This window comes from Pseudorasbora parva, chromosome 16 (genome assembly GCF_024679245.1).
Source record: "Pseudorasbora parva isolate DD20220531a chromosome 16, ASM2467924v1, whole genome shotgun sequence".
In the NCBI taxonomy this organism is placed as follows: Eukaryota; Metazoa; Chordata; class Actinopteri; order Cypriniformes; family Gobionidae; genus Pseudorasbora; species Pseudorasbora parva.
In genome coordinates this window covers 35,850,569-35,877,263 of record NC_090187.1, presented here as the reverse complement: position 1 = coordinate 35,877,263, position 26,695 = coordinate 35,850,569, and the positions used below count along the sequence as shown (strand labels likewise).

Here is a 26,695-nt window from a genome sequence, read left to right as displayed (position 1 = left end):
TAGTTCCATGACATGCCTAAAGAAATAAGAAAACAGTAATTGTTTTGCCATTTACATGATTCTGCACATTCAAAGGATGTCTGACGTGGTCTCATGATAATTTAATAAATTAAATGTTCAGAGAGAAATGAGAAAAGAATACATTTGATATGATCAAAAAAAGAACAGAGATGAATCACAAAAGTTGAATTATATTTCTTACAGTGTTCAATTATTCCTGGCCTCACAATGTCCCATTGTGAGAGGATATTAAGTACCTCCTGTGACATTTGAGGACGAATACAATCTTTTTCACAACAAATGTCAGATGTGTTCTGAAGATTAGTCATCCAATATAATGTACCATTTGGAGACCTTTAGAAAGCATGATGGGGAAGTGTCCGTATAAGGTCCAGTTTGAGACGCTCAGAGGCGAGTGTCTTGGATATTGTCCTCTGCCTCCTCCTGTAGTGTCTGTGTAACAGAGCTTAGTTTGGATTGAGGGGTGCGCATGCTAGAATTCCGACGAGGGAAGAGTTTGAGGCGCTCGGCTGGACTTATGGCCTGCTTTAGATGACTGGTCTCGTTCAGCAGCTTCTGAATGGAATCGTAGGTCTTCACCTGACCCTTGTCCATCATCTGCAACAGAGATAGAGGGCAAACTTTAAACAAAAAATTACTCTTCACATCCTGATAGCAATCACTAAGTTAAGTGGTCTAAATGTGTTCAGGTCCTGCTCCCTGATGATTTTGGCATACAGCTCATGAAAACCTCAAAAAATTAGCATATCATGAAAAGGTTCTCTAAACGAGCTATTAACCTAATCATCTGAATCAACTAATTAACTCTAAACACCTGCAAAAGATTCCTGAGGCTTTTAAAAACTCCCATCCTGGTTCATTACTCAAAACCACAATCATGGGTAAGACTGCTGACCTGACTGCTGTCCAGAAGGCCATCATTGACACCCTCAAGCGAGAGTGTAAGACACAGAAAGAAATTTCTGAACGAATAGGCTGTTCCCAGAGTGCTGTATCAAGGCACCTCAGTGGGAAGTCGGTGGGAAGGAAAAAGTGTGGCAAAAAACGCTGCACAACGAGAAGAGGTGACCGGACCCTGAGGAAGATTGTGGAGAAGGACCGATTCCAGACCCTGGGGGACCTGCGGAAGCAGTGGACTGAGTCTGGAGTAGAAACATCCAGAGCCACCGTGCACAGGCGTGTGCAGGAAATGGGCTCGGGTGCAGCATTCCCCAGGTCAAGACACTTTTGGGCTACAGACAAGCAGCACTGGACTGTTGCTCAGTGGCCCAAAGTACTTTTTTCGGATGAAAGCAAATATTGCATGTCATTCGGAAATCAAGGTGCCAGAGTCTGGAGGAAGACCGGGGAGAAGGAAATGCCAAATTCCAGTGTCAAGGTCTGGGGTGCCATGTCAGCTGCTGGTGTTAGTCCACTGTGTTTTATCAAGGGCAGGGTCAATGCAGCTAGCTATCAGGAGATTTTGGAGCACTTCATGCCTCCATCTGCTGAAAAGCTTTATGGAGATGAAGATTTGGTTTTTCAGCACGACCTGGCACCTGCTCACAGTGCCAAAACCACTGGTCAATGGTTTACTGACCATGGTATTACTGTGCTCACTTGGCCTGCCAACTTTCCTGACCTGAACCACATAGAGAATCTGTGGGATATTGTGAAGAGAAAGTTGAGACGCAAGACCCAACACTCTGGATGAGCTTAAGGCCGCTATCGAAGCATCCTGGTCCTCCATAACACCTCAGCAGTGCCACAGGCTGATCGCCTCCATGCCATGCCGCATTGAAGCAGTCATTTCTGCAAAAGGATTCCCGACCAAGTATTGAGTGCATAACTCAACATAATTATTTGAAGGTTGACTTTTTTTGTATTAAAAACACTTTTCTTTAATTGGTCGGATGAAATATGCTAATTTTTTGAGATAGGAATTTGGGGTTTTCATGAGCTTTATGCCAAAATCATCAGTATTAAAACAATAAAAGACCTGAAATATTTCAGTTGGTGTGCAATTAATCTAAAATATATGAAAGTTTAATTTTTATCATTACATTATGGAAAATAATGAACTTTTATCACATATGCTAATTTTTTTAGAAGGACCTGTATAGGAGGCTTTGGAGACATTCTGACGGGAGGGTGGGGTGGGGTGGGACAAATTATCACATGTAATTTGGTTTTGATGGGAGAATGAGGTAGTGCAGGAGCTTTACCAAGAAAGACTGGCACTCCAGCAGCGGTTCCACTTTGTGCTCAGACAGTAATATAGTGCATGTGGAAAAAGACTGTCGCAGTGTCTTCTTTAACACCTTTATTGTTCTGAAACAAAGACAAAGCACAGCTACCATTATTTACCATGACACAAATTCATTGTACTTTGGCCTTAGCCAGTGGTGTTATCTGTGGAACAGGTAGTGTAGTGTTTTCGGGACTCACATTGGGTCGAGATGAGCACTAGGTTCGTCCAGGAGGAGGATGCGGGCTCTGCTGAGGATGGAGCGAGCTAGACATATGAGTTGTTTGTGGCCATTACTCAGTACATAACCTCCGTATTCCAGCTGGAAGTCCAATTTGTCTGGAAACTGCTCAATCAGTGTCTTGAGACCGACCTTAGCACACAAACACAGAAATAACTGCTCACTCAAACCTTCCAGCAAATCATCTATGCTTTGGAGTTTATAAAGGGTTACTCTGCTAATCTTAAATAATACTCATACTGTATGTTCACTGAGATATTACAGCTAACATTCACCATTTTTGATGACTAAACATAAAAATGACATTGAATTAAAATACTGTTGTTATTTAAAAAAATTTCACGTACATTAAAACTAAATAAAGAAAAAGGTAGCAAGATGAAGTGTGTAATTTCTCGGCCCGACATGACAACATTTGGAGGTTAAGCATTTAATCGCTAGTTCACAAAACAGGTCAGGGCTGGATGGACAAACCAAATGACCTCATGCTTTGCTTTTTTGCTTATTTTATACACAATAAATAGGAAACCTTAAACATCCCAAAATTGATAGGTACATAAAATAACAACTAATCAGAGAAGACAAATAATCCCACACACTACCACAGATTGCAAAAACATGCAGTATATTTAATGCAACGTTTCAGTCTGAACTTCGTCAAGCATTAAGAAATGTTTTTTTGTGGCTGACTGAGATTGGATGACTGAAACGTTGTGCTAAATATAATGGTTTTATTTTTGTAAAAGAAAACAATTATAGCTAAAAAAAAAAAAATTAATAACTAGCTAAGAAAGAGAATACTTCATTTGAATATGGAGTTTATTGTAATTATTTTTATTTTATGTTTAATTATTTATTTATGTTCATTGTGGGTACCACTTTACAAAAAGGTCTAATTTGTTAACATTAGTTAATGCATTAGTTAACATGAATTGTGATCAATATATTTTTACATCACCCATTAACCTTGGTTAATGTTAGTTAATAAAAATACAGCTGTTTATTGTTTATTCATGTTAATTTACAGTGCATAAACTAATGTTAACAAATACAACTTTTAATAATGTATTAGTAACTGTAGAAATTAACATTACCTAAGATTAATAAATGCAACAAGTATTATTCTTAGTTCTTGTTAACTAATGCAGTTAACTAATGTTAACAACTGAAACATTATCTAAAGTGTTACCTTATTAGGATACAAAAAATCAATTTGCTGTCTATACTATCTGTTTTCTTGTCTTTTTTCCCTCTTTTTTTGCAAATAATTTCATTTTACAAATAAAATAATTTTCCAGCATTAAAACATTGGCTTAACCAATGGTGAGTTTGAGGAAGAGCTATCTGTTTGCTCAATGACAATGCCTAGATCAATGACAGATGGAGTGTTTTAAAGTTGTATAAATTACACCCTTCACTTTAAAATGCTTAAAGGCAAATAAAGCGTTACCATAGTAAAGGCAGTAAAGACTATGTTTTTTTTCAGTGTCTTTGAATTGCTCAAGTAAAAAGGGTCATCAAACCACTTGACCTCACAGTCATTGATCATTTGCTCTGAGGCAAAGACACCCACCTCCTCTGTGACCCGCCAAAGCTCCTCATCACTATGGCAGCCATAAGGATCTAGGTTCATGCGGAATGGCCCCGTAAATATGAAGACTTTCTATGATGGAGTAGGAGGAGACATTTACAAAAATATAACTTGAGAAGTTATCAAGAGAGGATGAAAGCTGTTCCCAGAACCACTGTTACCTGAGGCACCACGCCAAAGGCTTTCCTCCACTTCTGAAGCGGCATTTTGTTGCAGTTGACCCCGTCAATGGAGATATCTCCATCTGTGTAAACCAGCTTCAGAAGAGCATTGAACAGAGAACTCTTCCCAGAACCTGTTCGACCCAAGATGCCCACCTGAAAAAGAGCATATGATCAATCTGACCAGTGTTGCCAAGTCATCGGTTTTCCCACAGAATTGGGATACTATTACACAGTTGCCTCAGGTAGTTTTTGTACCCCCCCCCCCCTTTTTTTTCCTCTCTTTTTTTTGTTTGTTTGTTGTACAGACCTGTAAGCTGTGAATTTGCCTTGAAATTTTTGAAAAATGCTACAAAACTGCATCTTTAGAAATACATGTAACACATTGCATAGTAAAGGATGCTTGTGCTTATGCCCTTACCACATAGATTTCCTACAATCTAAATTAGAAAAAATTAGTAGAAATTAATGCACAAAGGAATCTGAAAAAATATAAGGCTAAGTCAAAATGTAGTAAATTTGTCAAAACAGAATTATGATCCAAATTAAGTCCTGTGACCTGGCTCAACTGTGCTCAGATTTGGAAAAAAAGATGCACCAAAACCAAATTCCATTTTCTCAGCTCCCACATTGGTGTAATTACCACATTTCGCCTTTGCAAGGCAGTACAATCCAAAAGTCTTTTAACTGAAAATCTGGGATTTAAAAATACAATTTAATATCTTTTTTTATATTCAAAATATAGATTTAGACAAAAAAAATCAAATTCTAGATTATTTATAGGCCACTGAAATTTTGAACTCCTTTATACATAAGCTCAGATGTGATGCTGATAATATATTGAACATTTAAAAAATACGTTAAATTAGACTAAATACAAAACATCAAGCATTTTTACTAGTAATTTTTGACTTTTAGACCCCACTCCAAAATTCAAGCCCATTGTTACAAAATGCAATGTTTGAAGTCAACTTAGATTGTTAGCATTTTTTTTGTTGTTGTAACATTTAAAGAGGAGTTTAAATTTGGGAATTGCATGTACGTACCCTCTGTCCACCCTCCACAGTGAAGGAGAGGTTCTTAAGGACAGCGTGACCTGCTTCTGTGTATTTGACTATTACATTCCGCACATCGATCTGACCGCAGTTAGGCCAGCTTGAGTCAGCCTGTGCATCGGTGTTCTCGATAATCAGATCAGTGCCTTTGCTTTTGCCTGGTCTGGGTGTCTCGGACGGTAGGTCGATGAACTTGAACACCCGGTCAACAGAACGCATCTGGAGGAAGAAGGATTAGAAGAGCTATGAAGATTAATCAGGTCCATCAAGGTCCAAGCTGCATGTGGTTTGTTTAGCCTTTAAATGATGCTTATCCTCTTTGTTTGCGTGTGCTTGGAAAAGCAGTATGGGTGTGCAAACAGTTACACCATGTGGCAAAAACAAAGAGCCACTACTCACTACTGTATATATATGTATCAGTATGATGGTAACTATTCTCCTGATAGGGCCATAGTGAGGGAAAACAAATTGTCCTGCACCTTACAGCATTACAGAACAGGACCATTTCTTCAGTCTAGAACAACTGAAAAACATGCTTTTTTCATGGAGGAAAAAATGAATGCACGTACCATTCCATCTACCGCAATGCTGGTGGCGACACACCACTGGAAAGTGCCTAGAATGAGCATTGCCAGGCATATGATGATACCAATCTCACCCGGTTTATCCTCTGTGGAATAACGCACATGCATTAACATGCACCAACAAGCAAGTATAAACATCAAGTACAAGGGGGCTCACAATGACCTCACTTCTACACTTCAAAGGCATTTTCCAAGCACTGTTCACAATTATCTCTTTATACAACCAATTGTCTGTAAAACCTACTAAATCAAGCATTCATTGGCTTTTTGGACCAACAGAGAACCATCAAATAAACAGTTGTATCCGCTCACTCTACTGCTCACTGACTCTATGGTTAACTCTCACATATCTTGTCTAGATAGATGGAAGAGCGCTCTTACGGTTGGTTCCTACCGCAATCCAGGCGGCCAAAGTGAAAAAAAACACAAAGATGATGTCGGCGCGGAAGAGAAACCACCGTAGGGTCGACAGGTAGAGGAACCAGGTGGCGGTATGGGTGTTGAGGGTCTTGTGGAACCGGTTCTCAAAGTAAGCCTGCCGCTCAAAGGCCCTGATTGTCCATAAACCCTTCAGTGAGATGATGAGGTGGGAGAAAATGGGGCTCCGAGCTGTGATGAGAGGAGAAAAAAAACACGTCAACAATATATATTCATTTAATGTAAAGTCTTCAGAAGTAATATGATGTGTCGCTCAGTGCACAGCAAGTCATTCGGTGTAAATCTTGTCCTCCTCTGTAACACTCAAATCAAACCTAATTTTGTACTATGGGCCATATTTATGATGACTTTTTGTAACGTCATGGGCAGCATGCCAGAGGCACGTCATGGCCGGCAATCCCAGAGTCACGTCATGGGCAGCACAGCAGAGTCTCGTCACGTCATGGCCGACATCCCAGAGTCACGTCATGGGCAGCACAGCAGAGTCTCGTCACGTCATGGCCGACATCCCAGAGTCACGTCATGGGCAGCACGGCAGAGTCTCGTCACGTCATGGCCGGCATCTCAGAGTCACGTCATGGGCAGCACAGCAGAGTCTCGTCACGTCATGGCCGACATCCCAGAGTCACGTCATGGGCAGCACGGCAGAGTCTCGTCACGTCATGGCCGGCATCTCAGAGTCACGTCATGGGCAGCACGGCAGAGTCTCGTCACGTCATGGCTGGCATCCCAGAGTCACGTCATGGGCAGCACGGCAGAGTCTCGTCACGCTATGGCCGAAATCCCAGAGTCACGTCATGGGCAGCACAGCAGAGTCTCGTCACGTCATGGCCGACATCCCAGAGTCACGTCATGGGCAGCACGGCAGAGTCTCGTCACGTCATGGCCGACATCCCAGAGTCACGTCATGGGCAGCACGGCAGAGTCTCGTCACGTCATGGCCGACATCCCAGAGTCACGTCATGGGCAGCACAGCAGAGTCTCGTCACGTCATGGCCGACATCCCAGAGTCACGTCATGGGCAGCACAGCAGAGTCTCGTCACGTCATGGCCGGCATCCCAGTCACGTCATGGGCAGCACAGCAGAGTCTCGTCACGTCATGGCCGAAATCCCAGAGTCACGTCATGGGCAGCACGGCAGAGTCTCGTCACGTCATGGCCGGCATCTCAGAGTCACGTCATGGGCAGCACAGCAGAGTCTCGTCACGTCATGGCCGAAATCCCAGAGTCACGTCATGGGCACCACAGCAGAGTCTCGTCACGTCATGGCCGGCATCCCAGTCACGTCATGGGCAGCACAGCAGAGTCTCGTCACGTCATGGCCGGCATCCCAGAGTCACGTCATGGGCAGCACAGCAGAGTCTCGTCACGCAATGGCCGAAATCCCAGAGTCAAGTCATGGGCAGCACAGCAGAGTCTTGTCACATCACGACTGGTAAAGCAGAGTCTATGTACCAGGCTCCAACTGCCATGGAGCTTAGTTCAGCAGGAATCCCCTCGATCACTGGATTACTTCCGAGATAAAGTTATTGTTATTATTAATTTCATTACTTATTTCTCGTTATTGTTCCTTGTTTATTAAATATCATTAAAAATATATATATATATATTTTAAAGGTGCTGTATGTAAGAATGACAGCTAGCGGTGCAGCATTCCAAATCAAAATATTGTTTGCCCCGCCCCTCCCTCCTCAGTCTCGCACTCATGCGGGTCGCCAGTTTGAGGACACGCAACAGGAACGAGCGCAATTAACAATGCAAGGCAAGGAGACTTACACACTTTAAGTTGGTGAGTTGATTTTTCCGCATTTTAATGCTTTTCCATTCATAGAGATTTTTAGATGAATGTCGGAACTTTTTACGTCGGATAGAATCTGCGATCTCAGACCCAGTTTGCAATACGCTGTATTTTCTAACTGGCAACCTGTGGTGTTGAAATAGTATTGGGTAAATTGGAAAAGTGAGTTATTGCACAGAACAAAACAAAAACAGACATTCCGACAAGGCACCCACATTTCAAAGTACAATAATTGGCTGTAGCATTGGTTTTCAGAGAAACGAGTATGTGAACTCAGCATGTTTCCTAAATATCTGCAAATATATTATGGTATTTTTATGTTTTACTACAATCAAAAACTTACAAACAGCACCTTTAAAATATATAAGTATTCAATATTGTGTTTTCACCCCCATTTTATTTGTTTCTAGTTAAAAAAATATATATATATGTTTGTACTGATATGTGAGTATGTTTCTAATGAGATTATTTATGGTACATATTAATTTATCTGCTTTATATGCTTAACCATTTAGAATAGATGAGAATTTAAGATTTTTTTGGGAAAACTACTCATTTAACTGACACTCTCAAGCGCTTATTGTATTTCCAATAGCAGAAGGCGTCAGGAAGAGGAAAGAAGAAATAAAAGTCTCGCCCTCTGTCCTTTGGCCTCTAGGCGACCTCATAAACAAAATGAACTAATCCACGAGTTCAGCTACCCACGATATCACTAAATCATCACATTTTTCTCATTCATGACGGCTTTCCTTGCAGCATTCCTTTCCCTTTCTATAGGCAAGACAATGCCTTTAGCTCCTCTTGTCTGAAAAACAATAGAGTTGCGCAGTTTTCTGGGATCCCCGCCATTAGGCTTGTTGCTCATCACTTGGACGATGAGTGAATTAGCAGCAGGATAGCAGCAGAGGAAATCCCTGGTCGGGTTTTTGCCAGCCTACTATTACAAAGTACGGAAAGCCCTAGTTGCTTTCTCTGTGGCCCTGGACAGACTGACAGTGGGAAGAGTGTCGACAATTGGGTTACTGAGAGACCAACAGAAATGGTCTGACAATGATCTGACAAGACAATGGTCTTGTTCAGAGAGGCAATAGACCATAGATGATTGGTTGAGAGACCAAGCTCTGACCTCCCGCCCATGCCAGTTCCTCTGAGATATCCTCTCCCATTCTGGTTGACTCATCCATCCTCTGCTCCTCCCCTGTTTTCAGACCTAGCATTAACCTCCCATCAGGGTCCTGTCAAACGGCCCCTCTCGTCTTTGGCAATAAGCCACACGCCAGCTTGCACACTGCATCAGGAACCCCTTTGCCAACTGCAAAGACTTACAGTATCTAACAACTGCATGCAAAGAATGTACATACTATCTTGCCTTACCTTCTGTCTCTAGCTGTTTAAGCTGTTGACCTGTACGGAGAAAGTACTTCCTCAACACAATGAAAATAATAGCCAGGGGAGTAGCCGCAAGGAATATGTATGGCCGCACGATGGACACCACGAGAATACATCCAACCACCACCAAAGTCAACTGTTGAAAGAAAAGCAAAAAATCAAAAACTGTGTTTCATAATTTTTTAAGCATGTTATGGTTTGGGACAAAGTGATCTAGTATGCTATATAGTACTGATAGTGTGTGAATTAGTCTGAACTGTGCAGAATGGTAGCTCTTCAGAAACCCATCTACCCATCAATTAAATGCTTTTGACTAAAAATTCACAAACCTGGACAAAGTCAAACATGAGGAGAGGAAGCATATCATCTATTGTGGCCATATCTTTGGTGAACCTATTCATGATTCGGCCTGCAAAAATGATATTGGGATACAAACGGTAAAGTATTAAGACATAAACTTGACCTCATTTATACTTATTTCAGCCTTACATAACACTGACCTGTCTTCATAGTATTGAGGACAGACATGGGTGCACTGAGAACAGCATGCAGCATCTTCTGGTGCAGTTTCTTGGAGATTGTGATCATAGTGTGCACAAATGGAAGACCCCGGAAAAATCCCATTGCGAGGAGGCTCTCTGACGTGGCCACGTAAATGTAGAGAATGTAATAGCTGCTTGTGGGGGTCACAATGACTGCATAGTTTTTTCCAGATGAAGACATGTTGGAGTACTTTGACATATTTGGCTCAAATCGTTGATGCTCTTCTCTCCAAAGGTCACTGCAACAAAAAAGTTCAAATGCAGTATTTTGTGGATTGATTCAAATTCAATTCTGATGAATTCTTGAATAGATTAGTATTGCCTGGAAGTGAAGTTAACTAGCAAATGAGGAAAGGAAAAATACTTACTCGGTTATCAGAAAGATCCCTGCTACAGATCCTGCAACCTAAAACACATCAGAAATAATTAAGATTAGTAAATCTAGATGTAAACTTCTATTCAAAAGTCCGGGGTACATTTTTTATGTTTCTGGAAGAAATGCTCACCAAGGTTTAATAAAAAAATACAGTAACAACAGCATTTTTTTGAAATATTACAATTTAAAATAAATATTCTATTTGAATATTTTAAGCTAGAATAAGAAATTACCCCAAACATTTTAACAGTGTATATTAGGAAACACGTCAACAGTATCCATATTTAATGCATAACATGTCAGTACTGACAGAAAATATTCAGATTACCTCAACTGCAGCAACAATGAGGATGAAGATCAGAACATAAAGAAGACTTTTATTATTTGACACATATCGGACATATGTGTTCCACTTTGTCGTTTCAAAAACCTCCTCTATTTCATCTATTTCATCAACTAAACATGCCTGCAAAGAGAAGTGAATCAGACCATGTTAAAGTCTTACTATAAATAAATATGTTGCAGTGATACAGGAATTTTCCACACCTCAATGTTCTCTTCTTCTAGGACCCCAGTGATGTCATACGTGCTGTCCGACATGCGGCGAGTGTAGATGTCCAGCTCAGAAGCCAGTTCGCTCTGAGGCACGACGGACAGCCGTCTGCGGAAAGATGACTGAAGGTGGTCACGACGGCCCTGACCTTGGGCATTGGTCATGAAAGCTAACACCGACTGCCTCCTCTGACCAGCCATATGTACTCCGTGGTTATGGTACACATCACTTCCCATGAAGGATTCATCTACTAGCTCGTTCTCGGGTACCAGGGAGAACTTTCGGTCAGGCAATGTCCTCCGAACCTCTTCATCTGCTACCTGAATAAAAGATGCCTTACGAGCTGATCCAAGGGGGTTGACGATTACTGAAGCTTTTCTCTCATCTATGTACTTGGGCATGGATGGAGCCACCTGGCGATAAGCAGAGCGTTCAGGTCGCATACCTGCGCTCTCATCCACCGAGACGCGGTGGAGAGTCTCCGTAAGGATAGAGCAGCGGCGCTCTGCACTGATACTGTCATAGGCCTCCAGACCCAGAAGCAAAGAGCTAAAATCAGGACGCTCCGATTGAAGGTGATTGAAGGTGCCATAGAAAAAACTTTCACCATTGTGGAGCAGTAGGATCTTATCGGCCCGTTTAAAATGCTCAATTTTATTTGTTACTAAGATGCGTGTCTTGGAGGCCATCAGCTTACATAGACATCTGGGTAAAGACATAAAAAGAATTTGATTATACAATATTATTCACTTTTGTCATCTCTTTTAGATCTGGTCCCTTCTATTGGCCTCATTCACAGCAGCGCCATTTTTGATTTTCAACGGGAAGGAATGTGAGGCTGTGAGGGATAGACATGCATCTCTTCAGTGGGCTGTACCGTTATTACTGTGTTTTTGGATCGTTCTGCTGATGAAACACTGCAAAAGAGCTTTCCAAGAACTTCCAGTAGACAAAAAACTTTTGACAATATAAGATGGAAAATTATAAGTGATCTATGAGCTTTATACAGCTTTTCACAGTGGATGCCATTGAAAACAAGGTAAGTTTATCCCTCACAGCCTCGCCTTTCATACCAGTCATGGCGCTGCTCTGAATAAGGTCTGTTGGTAAAAGGTCACAATTCATTTTCTATTTGTGTATAGAGGGCAACAGTGTCCACCCACTTTTTCGTGGCCTTGGTTACAGAAGTACTTTTCCCATTCACTTTTCCATAGGGAGTTTTAAAAAATGTTTTTTGTTTTGTTTTGTTTTTAATCAAAGAGTTTTAAGCCATGAAACAAAGCAACCAGCTATGTGATGAATCACACCATTAAAAACTTTGATTTGAAACAAAAAAGTATTTGAAAATCAGACAAAAAGCAAAGGTATAAGACTGTGTACTTATTAAATTTAATGAGGAAAAGAACAAGAATGCAAATGTTAAAGGCATAATCAAAATAAAAATGATGGATAAATATAAAGATGTATCTATTATGTAATTTGCAGTGCTTCATGGGAGTGAGCAAGGGCTAAAGACTTATTTTGGTACTATTTTCTTGTTTCAATTCTCTAGTTAGTAGAGATTCTTTGCAGAATCATAGTTTCACGAGTTCACACTTACAAATAATTCAGATAGAATAAATGGTATGCGTATTTGGCGTGCTGTCCGAGGAGAGGGCTCCGAGCTCGGTATTTGGCCCGAACCCAGAGTACTCCCCCCGTATTTCTGGTTAGGAAAGTTAACCAGGTGCGTGTGAGGTAGAAGGGGTGGTGGAGGGACGCTGCAAACTTTGTCAAGGAACGTTGGTGAGTTGACTGGGTATTTATGTGATCCTCCACTTGAGCTGATTGGTAGACATGTTGATTACTGATTGTTGACAGCTGGTTGGAATGACATCATGTTTGAGTAGATCATTTGAACGTGCTTCTCCCGAACTTAGTTTTTTAAGAAACATCATTTGTAGAACGTAGTTTTTCACTAGTAATCGTGTTAAACATGATTATTAAAAAAAATATTGAAATAATGTGCCTTCAACAAAAGCATATACCTTTGATTAACAACCTCGAAGCTTACAGTAGGTCTGCCTTTTAAAGGTTAATTGTTATTTATCAAATTAAAAATTATTAAAATCAATTCCCTATGGAGAAAATTACTGGGATGTTTCCCGAGGAATCCAACAACTGTTGAACTCTATTAACTTTAGCTAGACATTTAAAAAAAGATGCTTGTTTTGTTTTATGCACTTAATAGCAAATTAGCTTTTATTTATTTTAGATCCCAAGTCTACCATGTCAGAAAACAGGCAAAAAGCAAACAGAGGTAATGAAAGTCAAAATGCTACATTATATACTATTTCATAAAAGAAATAATTTATTCAAAAGAATCCAAGCGGAATCCTGAAGAGCATAATTGCTATCATGCCAAAGAGAATGGGTGAAATACATACTTGTCAAATATTTCTTTTTCTGTGGCAATATCCAGGTGAGTAAATGGTGCGTCAAGCAGGTAAACATCAGCATCTCTGTAAACAGCCCTGTGCAGATAATAATTACACTTATACTAAATTATACTAAATATATAATTATATATTTGAGCATATAAATATAAATGAAGTATATTACATTAATTTGTGTAAACTCACAGAATAAAAATAACTAAGACATACAAGACAAAAAAGTCACCCAGGCCAAGCTTTCATACAAACAAAAAATAAAAAGGTTGTCAAACTCTTATTTTATGGCTGCAAGATTGTAATGATCAATTGTAAGATTTAAATCTAAGAGCGATCCAAGCACAACCTTCCTGACGTAATGAAACAATGTGGCAGTTATTAAAATGCCATACGCATAATGAATTACATTTTCCCCTAAAGTTCTGTGGGAAAGAACAGCCATGGGGCAGGTGAGGACTCTAGCATGTATTAAACTACAGGTGCTGGTATAAATCTGAGGAGTTGAGAGATGTTCAAGTGTAGGTGAGGAAATGTGTGGCATACCTGGCCAGAGCTACACGTGCCTTCTGACCCCCACTCAAGTTTAAACCCCCCTCAGCCATAGGTGTCTTATCCTTCTCAGGAAGAGCAGCCAGATCCTAACAATAAAAAAAGTAAGACATTGTGAGAAATTTTGGGAAAATACCACATGCTATTTTACATGACACTTAAGTACACACACACACACGATGTGTTTTCATGTTTTATGTGGAATTTCCACCGTAGCCTCTATGCCATGGGCTATGCGTCAATTTTCATTTATACTTCTGCGTCCTTGTCCGCATTGACGGGAAGTTAAAAATGCAGAAGGTGGGGCATGTGTACCACTGAGGGAGGGGTTCTGGCAGATCATTCATAGCGCTTGGGGTCTGCATAGAATTGACGAGTTGTTACCTTTTTTGGTGAGGTGCACGTCAGGGTACGTCGTCAACATGCAGCCTATGACGTAGCAACGGCAAACACTTGACGTAGAAATATAAATTGGCCTTAACCCTACCCCTAAACCTACCATTCACAGAAAACTTTCTGCATTTTTACATTAAAAAAAAGAATTTTGTCTGATTTATAAGCTGTTTTCCTCATGGGGACCAAAACATGTCTCCATACAGACAAGCATTTGGGTTATTGACATCTTTTTGGGGATATTTTGTCTTCATAATGTAGGGTTTATCTGAACCACACACACAAACACACAGAACAACATACCACTCACAGCAGAAATAGTAGGCAAACTGTGCATGTTTGATGTTTGGTGCTTTAAAACATTTGTGACATAATTGAATGGGAAAGCTCATGCTTAAAAAAAAACCTTAAACCAGCCGAAGATGGTTTCATGTATTCTTCAGCTAGTTTTGTCAGTTGGCTAGCTGCCAAAACCCCAGACCAGCTTGACAATGTTAGGCTGGTTTAAGGTTGTTTTATTAGTCCACATGCAACTTGAAGGATGAATGATTCTCAAGTAGGAGGTTCTTACCTTTTCATCAACTCTGTTTGTCCATTTTAGGAGCATTGAAAATAATAATTAAATGAAGTGATGCAGTGAAAAAGACTCTAAAACAGTACACAAACAAATCAGTGTGGAGCACTGGAGCAATGCTGGGGTTTATTGCCCAGACAACAGAGTGAAATGCTATATCAGTGCCACAAAGGAAATGTATGGATAACGCAAGCCCACTAAACTTGGGCGTGTCCACTTTACATTTTAAAGACTCCACAAATCCATTTATAAGATCCTGCTAGTCTTGCCGTTTGCATTGAGAGCTGAGTGTGTGACTCAGAAGATTAAGTATGCTGCGGAAGCATAAATGTCTGCATCTTGATCTGTCAGCATACACTAAATAAAGAATCATTATGTACAATAAAAAATAACAATACTTTGCAGCATCTTGCTAGTTAGCACACAAACGGCTAACTTCTCACACTCTGTTGTTATGGCCTTGCCAACCATTGTGATGACAATAGCCACCTCACACTGCTGTGAGGATCTTCTGTTGTTAGAGTCTGGATGTTTCGTAACAAACAGTCATAAATTGTGCTTAATCACCATTTGCTGCAAAACATGCTTTGTTTGGGAAGAAACATGTTAAATTTGTCCCTATGGGAAAATTGGGGACTGACAGACTGTCTGAACATCATTTTGAAACAAACTACGCCATTAAACTGGGATTGAACATCAGAAGTTGTATTTTTCTTAGTCCAAATAGCAAAGTATTTTTTTCTTGTTTTCAACTTTAACCCTACTCAGTTTTGTAAGCTTTATGCTTTTTGGTTTAGCCAATTTGGTGGAAAAATGCTTCAATATATTCTCTACAAACGTATAAATTTGTTTGTTTTAAGATTTGTATTTATTTATTTTTGCATCGTATGAAAATCAAATCACTAGCCAAATATCATCCATTAGCACGGATACTGCTCACACTGCAGCCTAATGCTTGGACATGAATGTATTCTCATCAGATCTCACTTCTGACCGTTCTTTCATGTAAGACTCGGTTAAACAAGGACCCTGTCATTCAACACTTTGGCTGTTGATAGTTGCACACTATTGGCTGATTTGGCATCAACAGATTGAGGGTGAAAATTATGAGAGGGGTAATATGACACAGTTCTACATCTAACAAAGGTTCTCAGTTCCACTGCCAGGTGAACATTCCACACAGAGAGAGAGGGGGGACAGAAACAGAAGCAAAGCAGGAACTTGAGACAGCACTAAGAGGAGGACTTGTTAGGTTGAGCAAAGAGATGAGTGACGTCAGGCAATATACTGTAGACAGAGGAATTGAAATATAAATGAGAGCGAGGGACAGGAATTGGAGATGGGAATAAGACTAAGGAAATGACAGACACAAAGAGTGGACTGAAGAGCATCAGTGTGTCAGTACCTCTTCGAGCTGGCATGCTTTGACCACGCTCTTGTAACGATACTCATCACAGGTCAGGCCAAAAAGGATGTTGTCTCGGATGGTTCCAGGCATGATCCAGGCTGTTTGGGAGGAGTAGGAGATTCGGCCGCTGTGTCGGATCTTCCCAGAGGAGGGAACCAGCTCCCCGAGGATGGTCATCAACAATGAGCTCTATAAATATAGATATTATGCCTGAACAATGACAACCTTGACGTTTCCTTTTAGCAAATGTTTGTTTTCTCTAAAACCAGCTAGCTTTACTTATCCTTTTATATTATATTATAGCTTATATTTAAGCTTATTAAAGGTTTAAAACACTGTAGTGGCCTTTCATTTATTCACTATAATTGTTAGAATTGTGAATTATTTGTTAGAATTGCTTAGTCTCGTGTCCTACAGTCCTACATATATAAACACACACACACATACACACACACACACACACACACACACACACACACACACACACACACACACACACACACACACACACACACACACACACACACGTTGTGTTGTGTTTTAGGATTAGTTTGAATGACATAAAAATGGCAACCACATATACCTTCCCAGATCCCATAGAACCAGTAACAGCCAACATCTCTCCTTTCTTCAGGTACAAGCTGATGTCCTTCAGTACAGGAGTCACATATAGGTTGGTGAAGAAGAGGCCTGCATCTCCATTTTGATGGCCATTTGCTTTATTCTGCTGTTTTATTCTTTCTAGAAGTTCACCAGGACCCTGAAGAAACACAGCATATACACATACACATTGAATGCATTCAGACAGTTATTGAATCTTCGTCTTATTCTTTTCTCTCTGAGTGTTGAAATGGAATCGCAAAGTTATTTGTTTCAATTTAGAACATCACCTAATTTGGTTCAAGTAATTTAAAGTTAATCATAGACCTTACGCTTCATGGGTTACATGGGTCTATTGCTAGAAAAATTAAATCCAGCTTTTAGAAGAAGAGGTGTGCTTAATCCAAAAAAATATTAACTGTACCTCATCCCAAGAAGCAGTCACATCTTTAAGTTCCAGATCTGTGATGCTGAGATCGTACTCCATTAACTTATATTCTTCCTTACTAAGAAATTCCTTGGGGAAGAAGATTAGTTAACATTATAGGTACAGCATTGGATACAGAGACTATCACAGCAACAGCAACATTATATCAGTAAGTTCAGTACAGTTACAGCATTACACATACACAAAAATATACTCATGCCAAAAATAGTGCTTCAGAAATATACAGTAGTACTGAGAAGTGTTTCCATTTTATCAACACCAAACCAGAGATGTTTTCCTTCATACTCGTATTATACAAGATACCAGATAATATTTAACACTCATCATTAATATTACTAAAATGGCTGTTTCACAGAGCATCTTCTATTTAATACAAACAAATACAGAATTTGCATATAGTTTGTGCATATGTTACAAATTTGTACATACTAAAAAAATTGAAAAAATTATATACATAGTATAATTAAAACATATGTTTTTTCCATTTAATTTAAACAAATTTTTTTAATAATGTGACAGCCCAGTACCACAGTTGAGAGTGAGTTTGAGTTTGTTTTCTTTCTTTGCTTTCTCCCTGCCTGTCAGTTTCATTGTTAGTTACATTGGTTACTAATTTGATTAGGCTAGTCATTCTGTTCCTTGTATTTAAAGGGTTAGTTCACCACAAAATGAAAGTTCAGTCATTAATTACTCATCTTTATGTTGTTCCAAACCCGTAAGACTTTTGTTCATCATCGGAACACAAATTAAGATATTTTTTATTAATTCCGAGAGGTTTCTGAACCAGCCACAGGCATCATTGTAACTTTCAAGTAAAGACAATGTTAAAATAGTCCATGTGACTACAGATGTTCAACATTAATGTTATAAAGCAACAAGAATATTTTTTTTGTGCAAAAAAACAAACAAAAAACCTTTAACAATCTCTTCTCTTCAATGTCATTCTCCTACACTATTCACGGAGTGTATACAGTACAGAGATTCCAGGTATACATTAGAACACTGGCTTATTGCTGGCTGACGCTGTTCACATGAACACCACGACGTGAGTGATGCGGATGCAGGAGCTAGCCAATAATGAGCAAAGACTTTATATAAAGGAACACGGAGCACTCAGATTATTTATTAGGCCTTGTCCTAAATGGCACACTTAATGTGCACTTTCGGTCTTGTGGACTTACAATGGCCATTGCGTGCACGTGTCTGTTAAGTCCACAAGACCGTAGGGTGTCCCATTCGAAATAAGCTTAAAGAAGGGTGCTCGTGAGCGCCCCCTTTGCGGCTGCTATGCGTCCTCTACCTCGACCCGACAGTCAAAGCGGCATTACATTGTGAAAGTGCGGACTCAGAGGAAGACCGTGAGGGTTTAGGGTGCCATTTGGGACAGGGCCATAATGGGAGAAAGAAAGTACAATGCCTAAACTCAAAAAAATGATTTGTTGAATTTACTTAAAGGGTTTCTTCAGCGATTAGCATTTGGCTTTGTATCAGTAGAAATCCTGGAGTATATTCAAATGATTGTGCTTTCCCCCCTCATATCCCCTGAGACAAGAGATTTATGCATTTTATTTCTGGAAAAATTCCTCCTATGATGCAAATTGACGATATTTGCATCATAGGAGGAATGTTGCTGCAATTTAATTCACAGAAATTCAATTTGACCAACTGAAAAATCAGTCACTAGAACATTTTCAATTGGAGACCTGAATTTTTTTTACAGTGCTCAGATTCCATTAAAAATATCTTGATTTTTGTTCCGAACAGTTTTGAATGATATGAGGGTGAGTAATTAATGACTGAATTTTCGGTTTTGGGTGAACTAACCCTTTAGGTCCTAGGCTGAATCCAAAATTGCCCCCCAAACTCTCAGTCACTATTCACTATGTTAGTCCACTAATACAGTTCACTTGAAAGAGTGAATGAAAACGAGTGAACAAATTTGGACAGCATTTGAGGCGTGTACACTGGCTGTACATTCATTATTGTGGTGCAATATGGGACTGAATAAGAGAACCCGATAACATCCACTATGATCTCGAACACCACTGAAAATGTCTGTCCCTTCAAATAATGCCCTATTTGAGGGTATAGGTGTAAGACTTGAATCTTATATTATTCATTGTGTGTGCTAAACTACCGATCGTGACATCCAGACAGGGTGGCATGAGAATGGGCTACTACACTTGTGTCACTTGTAGAGTGTGTGGACTCACTTCAATCTTCCAAATAAGCCGCATAGTGTCGTACCACATCTGGATAGAGCCAGGCAGTTGACGGGTGACAGTCATACGCAGCACCATACAGTAGGAGAGAGTGGTGAAGATGCGACGCAGGTTGATACCGCGGCTGAGGGCATGCGGCACCACTGCGGCTACAATCACAAAGATGGCTGAGAAAAAGTATGCAGAGCTGTAGAAGTAGCGCAAAGAGCCAATCTTCCTGGTCAACTTCACCTCATCCCTAAAAACAGTTTACGGAAAGAAAGAATGACAAACTGAAGGGGAATGCCAGATGGGTAGGATATTTGGAGACTGTGTCATGAGATATCAAATAGCTTAAAAAAACAACGGCACATTGATTCTCCGAGACTGAGCTGATAACAAAAACACAAAGGCACACCGTGTGCTGCAATAAATGTAATACTACAGAGAAACAGTGGGAGACTGTGGCTTCACATTTCTCTGATCCAGGCCCAATCTTCTGATCCATAATCTCTTATGAAAGAAACTCACTTAATATTAAAAGAATAGGAATTAAAGAATGGGTAAAGAAATTAAATGTACAGTATATCAACTGTTAAACTGTTAAATTTAATAAAATCACACATTTAGTCTTAGTTTCACACTAAGACTCTTGCACACTGGACACAAAAATTGAAAGCTCTTCTAAGTCTGGAAAGTTTAAATTGTTTATCAGTCTTCCTGGAAACAAAATTTGTGTTTAGAAAGTACTGGGTTGATACAACAAGCGCCTTTGAATGTTAAATAATCACTGAATTCGCCAAAGTTTTTCAGGTCAATGGAAATCTGTATAGCAAAACTGTAAAACAAAATTGATATGCACACTATTATTAAAGAATGTATTAAATTAATCACAAGTAACATTAAAGATTTTTACATCGTTACAAAAAAAATTATATTTCAAATAACCAAAAAATGTTTTTTGCTGTTGTTGCTTTCTTTAAATCAAAGATTATGGTTTCCAGAAAAAGCAGCACTGCTGTTTTAACATTTATAAAATGAGAAATGTTATTGAGCACTGAATCTTACTTTTTTATAAATATATATTACAATATAATTAGAAAAATTGAAATTGAATAATAAAATAAATAAATAAAAATGGTTATTTTAAATCACAATAAATGTAATTTTAGATAAATATATCCCTAAATGGCATGTAAAAAGAAATTACAAATTGTTCGCTTTTCAAATGGTCTCTCGTTTGTCAAAGGTCTGGCTATGTGAGGCTATTCAGTGAATAAAAGCAAAATTCTCTCGACATGTATTTGACATCCACTAAACTGTTTGGGTCTTACTGTCTGATGTTCTTGATGAGGGTCTCCATTATCTCCTCCCAGCCGTAGGCCTTCACTGAATGCAGGTTCTCCATGATCTCTGAGGTCAGAGCCAATCGTTTGTTGGTCAATATCACCTTTTGTGCTCTGATGGAAAACAGAAAAAGAGGGAAAATTGGAATGATGTGTCTGTGCTCAAAGAACTTCATGTCCTGTACAATACAAACACTCCAGTCTGGGTGTTTAATACATCTGACTAAGCATGATGTTAAATCCTACGATGGTGGTTGGAGTGAAGGCTTTGAATACAAACAATGTACAGACTGAATTAAACTTGATTGTGAGTTTGTGCGTGTGTGATACTGTCTCAGCAGCGATTCTGACCAACATTGTTTACATTTTTCCAAGGCACAAGGCTAACCAGCCTCCTGATTACAGGAACAGAACTGAACTACCTGTCCAAACTCTTCAAAGCCTTTAACCAGAATGAATCACAAATGGAATGTTTCTGTGGGAGCATTAAGGATACATGGAGAGACATCTCTTAAAAGGATAGTTAACCCAAAAATGTAATTTCTGTCATCATTTACTTACCATATAAATTTTAGGGTGAACTATCCATTTAAGCTAATATGTGCCATTTTGATTCTGTCAATAGGAGCATCATTGGGCAAGATTACTTTTTTGGTTTGGATGTAGGCTGACAGTACAATTGAGACTTACTTGTAAGGACCCATTTTATGTGAGAGAAAGGCCTGCAAGACACCCAGTAAAGAGATAGCAGCAAGTGCACAGAAGCTATTGACATCAATGAGTTCCCAGATAAGCCCTGTACACAGAATGCATTGCAATGGCGATATCCATACAAAATGGGCCATACCCAGGCTCTGTATCAAAAAAACAAACAGAACAGAAATGCATTATACAGTGAATACAAGACTGGGGATAAAATTGTAGTGATTTAATTATTTCAAAAGCTGACACCTATGATTTTTAAAAACTTTTAAAGAGCCAGATGTTTTAGACTTTTCTTGATCATTCTCCTGTTCTTTGATCATTCTTTTCTATACCTTATGTGTTCGCTAAATGCCATAGTTTTTTGCATAGTTGTGCCACCCAAGTCCTATTATATCAGGCATGTTGAACCATATCTAAGAACACTTTTAAAACCATTCAGAAAAGTTTGTTCATATCAGCATAATTGCAGTGGCTACAAAACATAACAAAACCATCTCATACATTCCAAAGAGAGGACACTCGAAGAACCCAGATTAAACACAGGTGCTAATTGCTTCAGACCTCTTACAGAGTGTATCAATATTCAGCACATTGTCTCTACCTTCCTAAGACGTTACAGAGTTCAGCTACGCTCCCCTCTGAAGCTTTATGCCAGATGTAATGCTCAGCCAACAGGCTGGCAGCAGTGTATTTATTTCAAATGTCCGGCCTCTGTGCAAGACGCAAACATTTTTCTTTATAAACTGGCTATGTATACGCTACAGTTCAAAAGTTTGGAGTCAGTGTGATTTATTTTTTTCAAAGAAATTAATTGTTTTATTTAACAAGGATGCAATATACACACACACTCTAAATGATCTGAAAAAGTAAAAAAAAAAAAAAACTTTTTTCCCTCTATTTTGATTTACAGATTTAATTGTGTTGTTTTAGGGTTAAAGGGAATGTTCAGAAACTTAAAATTAGGGTAAGAAATTTCCAAGAGGCTAGCAATAGCAATCTATTTTTGGAATCATAAGATCCCACCATCCCTTCAGAGCATCTACAAAGCCACACGTCTTCTCCAAAACACATGAACGCGTACCGCCAGAGCAGAGTCTGCAAAGCGTCACGAGAGATGGCTTTAAATTACCTCATGTTTCAAAGCACAAAACAATAATAATTAATGTAAACAACTTAAAGAGGACATGAACAGTCAACATTGCTATCTCTTAATTTCGGTAATTACAAACATGGTGTGAACGCAGTAAACTCATTGTTTGGACTAAACACATTGATTGGATGACATTTTTTGGTCCTAAGACTTCCACAAAAGATATATGTAAGTGTTTAATATGTAGACAACTTCTATTATTGATTGCTATCCGGATGTGAAGAGATTTTTAACAAAAAGGGTTTATGAATAACTTTACCTATACCCTAACTTTAATAGAAAATGTCCTGGCAAAAAAGTACCAGTATCTTTTCAGTTTTTATATGGACTATATATATTGTGAAATTCAATATTCTCTAGAATTAAAGGTCCTGTTCTTCGCAATTCCATCTTTCAAACTTTAGTTAGAGAGTAATGTTGCTGTTAGAGCATAAATAATACCTGTAAAATTATAAAGCTCAAAGTTAAATGCCAAGCGAGATATTTTATTTAACAGAAGTTCCCTTTCAAAGCCTACAGCAAACAGTCGGTTTGGACTACACCCCTGCACTTCCTTCAGGAGTGACGTCACTAGAACCGTTTGTTGACTAACCCTCCGCCCACAAGAACACGCAAAATAGGGGGCGTGGTCTTGTTGCTCTCCCACGTGGAGAAGAGCGCGCATTCAGCGCCGGCATCTCCCCGTTATGGTAAGAGGCAGGACCTTTCCACACAAAGTGTGCTAAACTGCTGTCCAATCACAACTCGTAATCAGAACTCGTTACGTATTTCTGAAGGAGGAGGGACTTCATAGCACAAGGAAATCATCAGGCCGTTTTTAGGACAGAGAAAAAAGCATGTACAGATAAGTAAATTGTTTGAAAAATACTGTTTTTTTTACACGCGAAACATGAACTCATGTTATATTGCACACTGTAAACATAATCAAAGCTTTGAAAACACGCGAAGAACGGGACCTTTAAAACATGACTCTGAAATCAATATTTATAGACTTTCAAATCAAACAGGTGACGTATTATCCAAACATGAGGTGAAACTGAAGTGATTTGTTCTTTTTAATACACACCTGGTCAAATTTGCCCAGGTTAGCTGACATCAGACTGACAAGCTGACCTGTGCTGATCTTGTCCAAGACTCGGCTGGAAAGTTTCAAGGTCTAAGAGTCAAGATTCAGAGAAAATTCATAGACTTAATACACTGTTGAGAAGGATACTGGTCTCAGAGAAATATGATAGTAGACATAGATAACAAACCTTTTTATAGATTATGCTAAAGAGTGCAATTCTGATCTGCATGCCCAGGCGGTGCAGCCCAAACATGGCAGGCTGGAGCAGGAGAAAACGGGCAGTGAATAGCAAGCCAAGACCAAAGGCAAGAAAGTAACCATTGGCTCGCTCTGGTTCATGGGCCGGGTCGAATGACGCAATGATCCGCCCTAAAAGCTGTGGCTGCACTGTTTTTGTAGCCTCCTGAAAAATAGTAACAGAAATTACTAGAAATAGACAAAACACCTTCAATTACTATTTACAGAAAATATAAATTGATGTCCAATGTGTAATAATAACAGCAAAATAACAATTCACAAGTGAGAGAAAATCTAGCGAGGGGTTATGTGCTGTAAGGTTCTTCACTGGGACAGTCACACTGCACTGTTACCAGCAGTACACAACTAGGAATCACCTAACTTCATACCAATGAGCCAGCAATATCCACCCTTGTGCAAACAATTAGCAAATATATACATGCGTTTGGACCCTGTTGTAATTTCTTCATTAAATTGTCAATCTGCTGAATTAAGAGATCAACACTCCAATCCCAGAAAAAAAAAAGACACAGACAAAAACTATTTGGACACTTACGCCTATATATAGGAGGAAGCCAAATAACAGAAAAGGTCTAATGAAGCATCTTGCCAAGGCTCGCAGGAGACTGGGTTTTTTCTTTCCAGATGCAACTTCTCTGTCCCATTCCCTGTTCAGGGAAAGAGTGAAAACTGAATGGAACAGTTAAACAGCATCCAACCCACCCACCCACAATTAAACGGGTTTGTCCACATTGTTTGGTGCACCCCTGTATAACCACGGTGATTTAGCGAACTTATTAAACAGAGCAAAGAGACTTTGAGGAAGCTTGGGGACACAGGGAGATAGCTCCAACATGCTAATTGAATAAAAAGTTCAATTTCCCAGCAGTGCTTCACCTTAGAGCAATAACAAAAATGCCCATCATCTATCACTCACCAGGGGCCTGGCCATTTAAAAGGTCACATTTGATGCCCGTTAGCAGGCACTGGCATGAATGTATTGTGGTTTATGTGGCATGAGAGGAGCTTTACTGGAATGGGAAGGGTGACATTTAAGTGGGTTGCCTACATTTTATTAGTCTTTTCTCCCATCTTTTGTCAAAAACAGCACACAAACACCTAAAGGTGTGATATTTGGCTCTGGTGAGTAACCGGAGGTGAGGTGAGGACAAGTCACAATAGAAACCAAGACTGTGTATTCTGTTTGGGTCACTTCATGATTTAAATTGAGTCACTTCATGATGTAAATTTGCTCACTTCACAAAAAAATGGGAGACAAAGTTCTTTCAGTTCTGTTTCCTGAGACGCTAGGGAAAATATTCTCACAATATAAAAATATATTTTCATCGTAACTTTTGTCAAATTAACTTAAAAATAATAATGGGCCTACATTAAATTATAATGCACATTACACATTAATGAGAGGGCAAGAAACACAACTGTATGGAGCTGTATGGACATATCAGTTTTTAAATCACAAATTAAATATTTCAGGAAAAGGTAAGAATGCAAATACTAACTTTTCCAAACGCTCTGCAAGAATGTCAGCTGCATCTTGACTGGGAGCTTGATACACATCAGATGTCCTCAATTTCTCCTTAAACCCCTTTCTCATTATAGGGTTTGTCCACCTGTGAACAGCCAGAAAAGATGTAGAAAACTTTAATATTGTGATTATTTTAATTAAAGTGAAATTAAGTTATTTTCTAAGGAGAGACGTACAGGAAAGTGGTGTCATTTTCTAGTCAAAACTATAAAAACACACAGGAGTCACGCAACTAGAGTGGACTCTTTTGATGTTATATATTTTTTTCTTTTAAACATTTCTTTAAACATTTCAAACAAAACTTTTTGTGATTTTGTTATCACTGTTAAATAATAAAGTATCGTATCGTTCCATCAAATATTTATCTAAAAGAAAAGCTCTCGAGCTGCGTGCTGTTGCTATGGTTACATCCTCAGGCGAACCCAAATTCAGTTTGTAAGTACTTATCGCACTCTGATTAAATTGTAATGAAACTTTTGAGGTTGTAAAAAGGTGAAAACACTGAAACGTGCATATACGCACATGTATGGCATACGTAAAACTATTAAAAACTTTAAAAAGTTCTAGAACTTTGTTTGTAAATAAACTTGGCTGTAATATTTAAATGAATGCATCACGTCATCAGGTGCAAACTAAGCCATCCAGTAGAGAAGAACAAATGTGAATAAACTAGGAAAATGTCTCTGTTAGGCTATTTGAACTTTTTTTTTTTCAAGGTTTGTTATAGTTCCCAAACATTTTAATGTAAGTCTTACCAAAAGAAGTATCTCGAGAGGCAGCTGGCATCCTCCACAGGTGATCGCTGCATCCTAAAAGTACCCCGGGCGTGACACCCTCACATCGGGTGTCAGCTTAACGCCTGTCCGTTGAATGAAACTCGCAAGCGCTGTCCTCCACCGAGCTCCCAGTTCAGCCCTCCTGATACTGTTGATATTCGCTGCCTGTATTTAGACGATGAGGAGGAGGACAATTTCTCAAATCGTTATAGAGAAGTAAGGCGCTTATAAAGAGCACATGCTGAAAGCAGCGCTGTGATTCAGTGAGAAAGAAGCGCTCTCTCAACC

General features: G+C 39.3%; 1 protein-coding gene across 1 annotated transcript; it reads right to left on the bottom strand.

The window, feature by feature from the left end:
* Positions 1–26,695, bottom strand: cftr (CF transmembrane conductance regulator). The gene is made up of 27 exons (XM_067419796.1): positions 26,387–26,695; positions 25,606–25,716; positions 24,642–24,753; positions 24,036–24,251; positions 23,849–23,938; positions 21,618–21,781; positions 20,916–21,041; positions 19,594–19,840; positions 17,357–17,449; positions 16,916–17,092; positions 16,330–16,521; positions 13,952–14,046; positions 13,403–13,489; positions 10,970–11,681; positions 10,752–10,889; positions 10,416–10,453; positions 10,006–10,286; positions 9,835–9,914; positions 9,491–9,641; positions 6,262–6,489; positions 5,866–5,966; positions 5,288–5,515; positions 4,242–4,397; positions 4,063–4,152; positions 2,449–2,621; positions 2,226–2,331; positions 1–618 (listed from the first exon to the last, which is right to left on the bottom strand). Exons 1-27 carry the CDS (start codon positions 26,437–26,439, stop codon positions 406–408), a joined length of 4,458 nt encoding a protein of 1,485 aa, XP_067275897.1. The 5' UTR covers positions 26,440–26,695; the 3' UTR covers positions 1–405.

Coding starts and splice junctions, on each gene's coding strand:
- cftr (XM_067419796.1), bottom strand. CDS start 26,439: ATGCAGCGATCACCTGTGGAGGATGCCAGCTGCCTCTCGAGATACTTC. Junction 21,782..23,848: donor ACCTGGGCAAATTTGACCAG/GTGTGTATTAAA, acceptor TTTTTGATACAG/AGCCTGGGTATGGCCCATTT. Junction 13,490..13,951: donor GCACGTGTAGCTCTGGCCAG/GTATGCCACACA, acceptor TTATCTGCACAG/GGCTGTTTACAGAGATGCTG.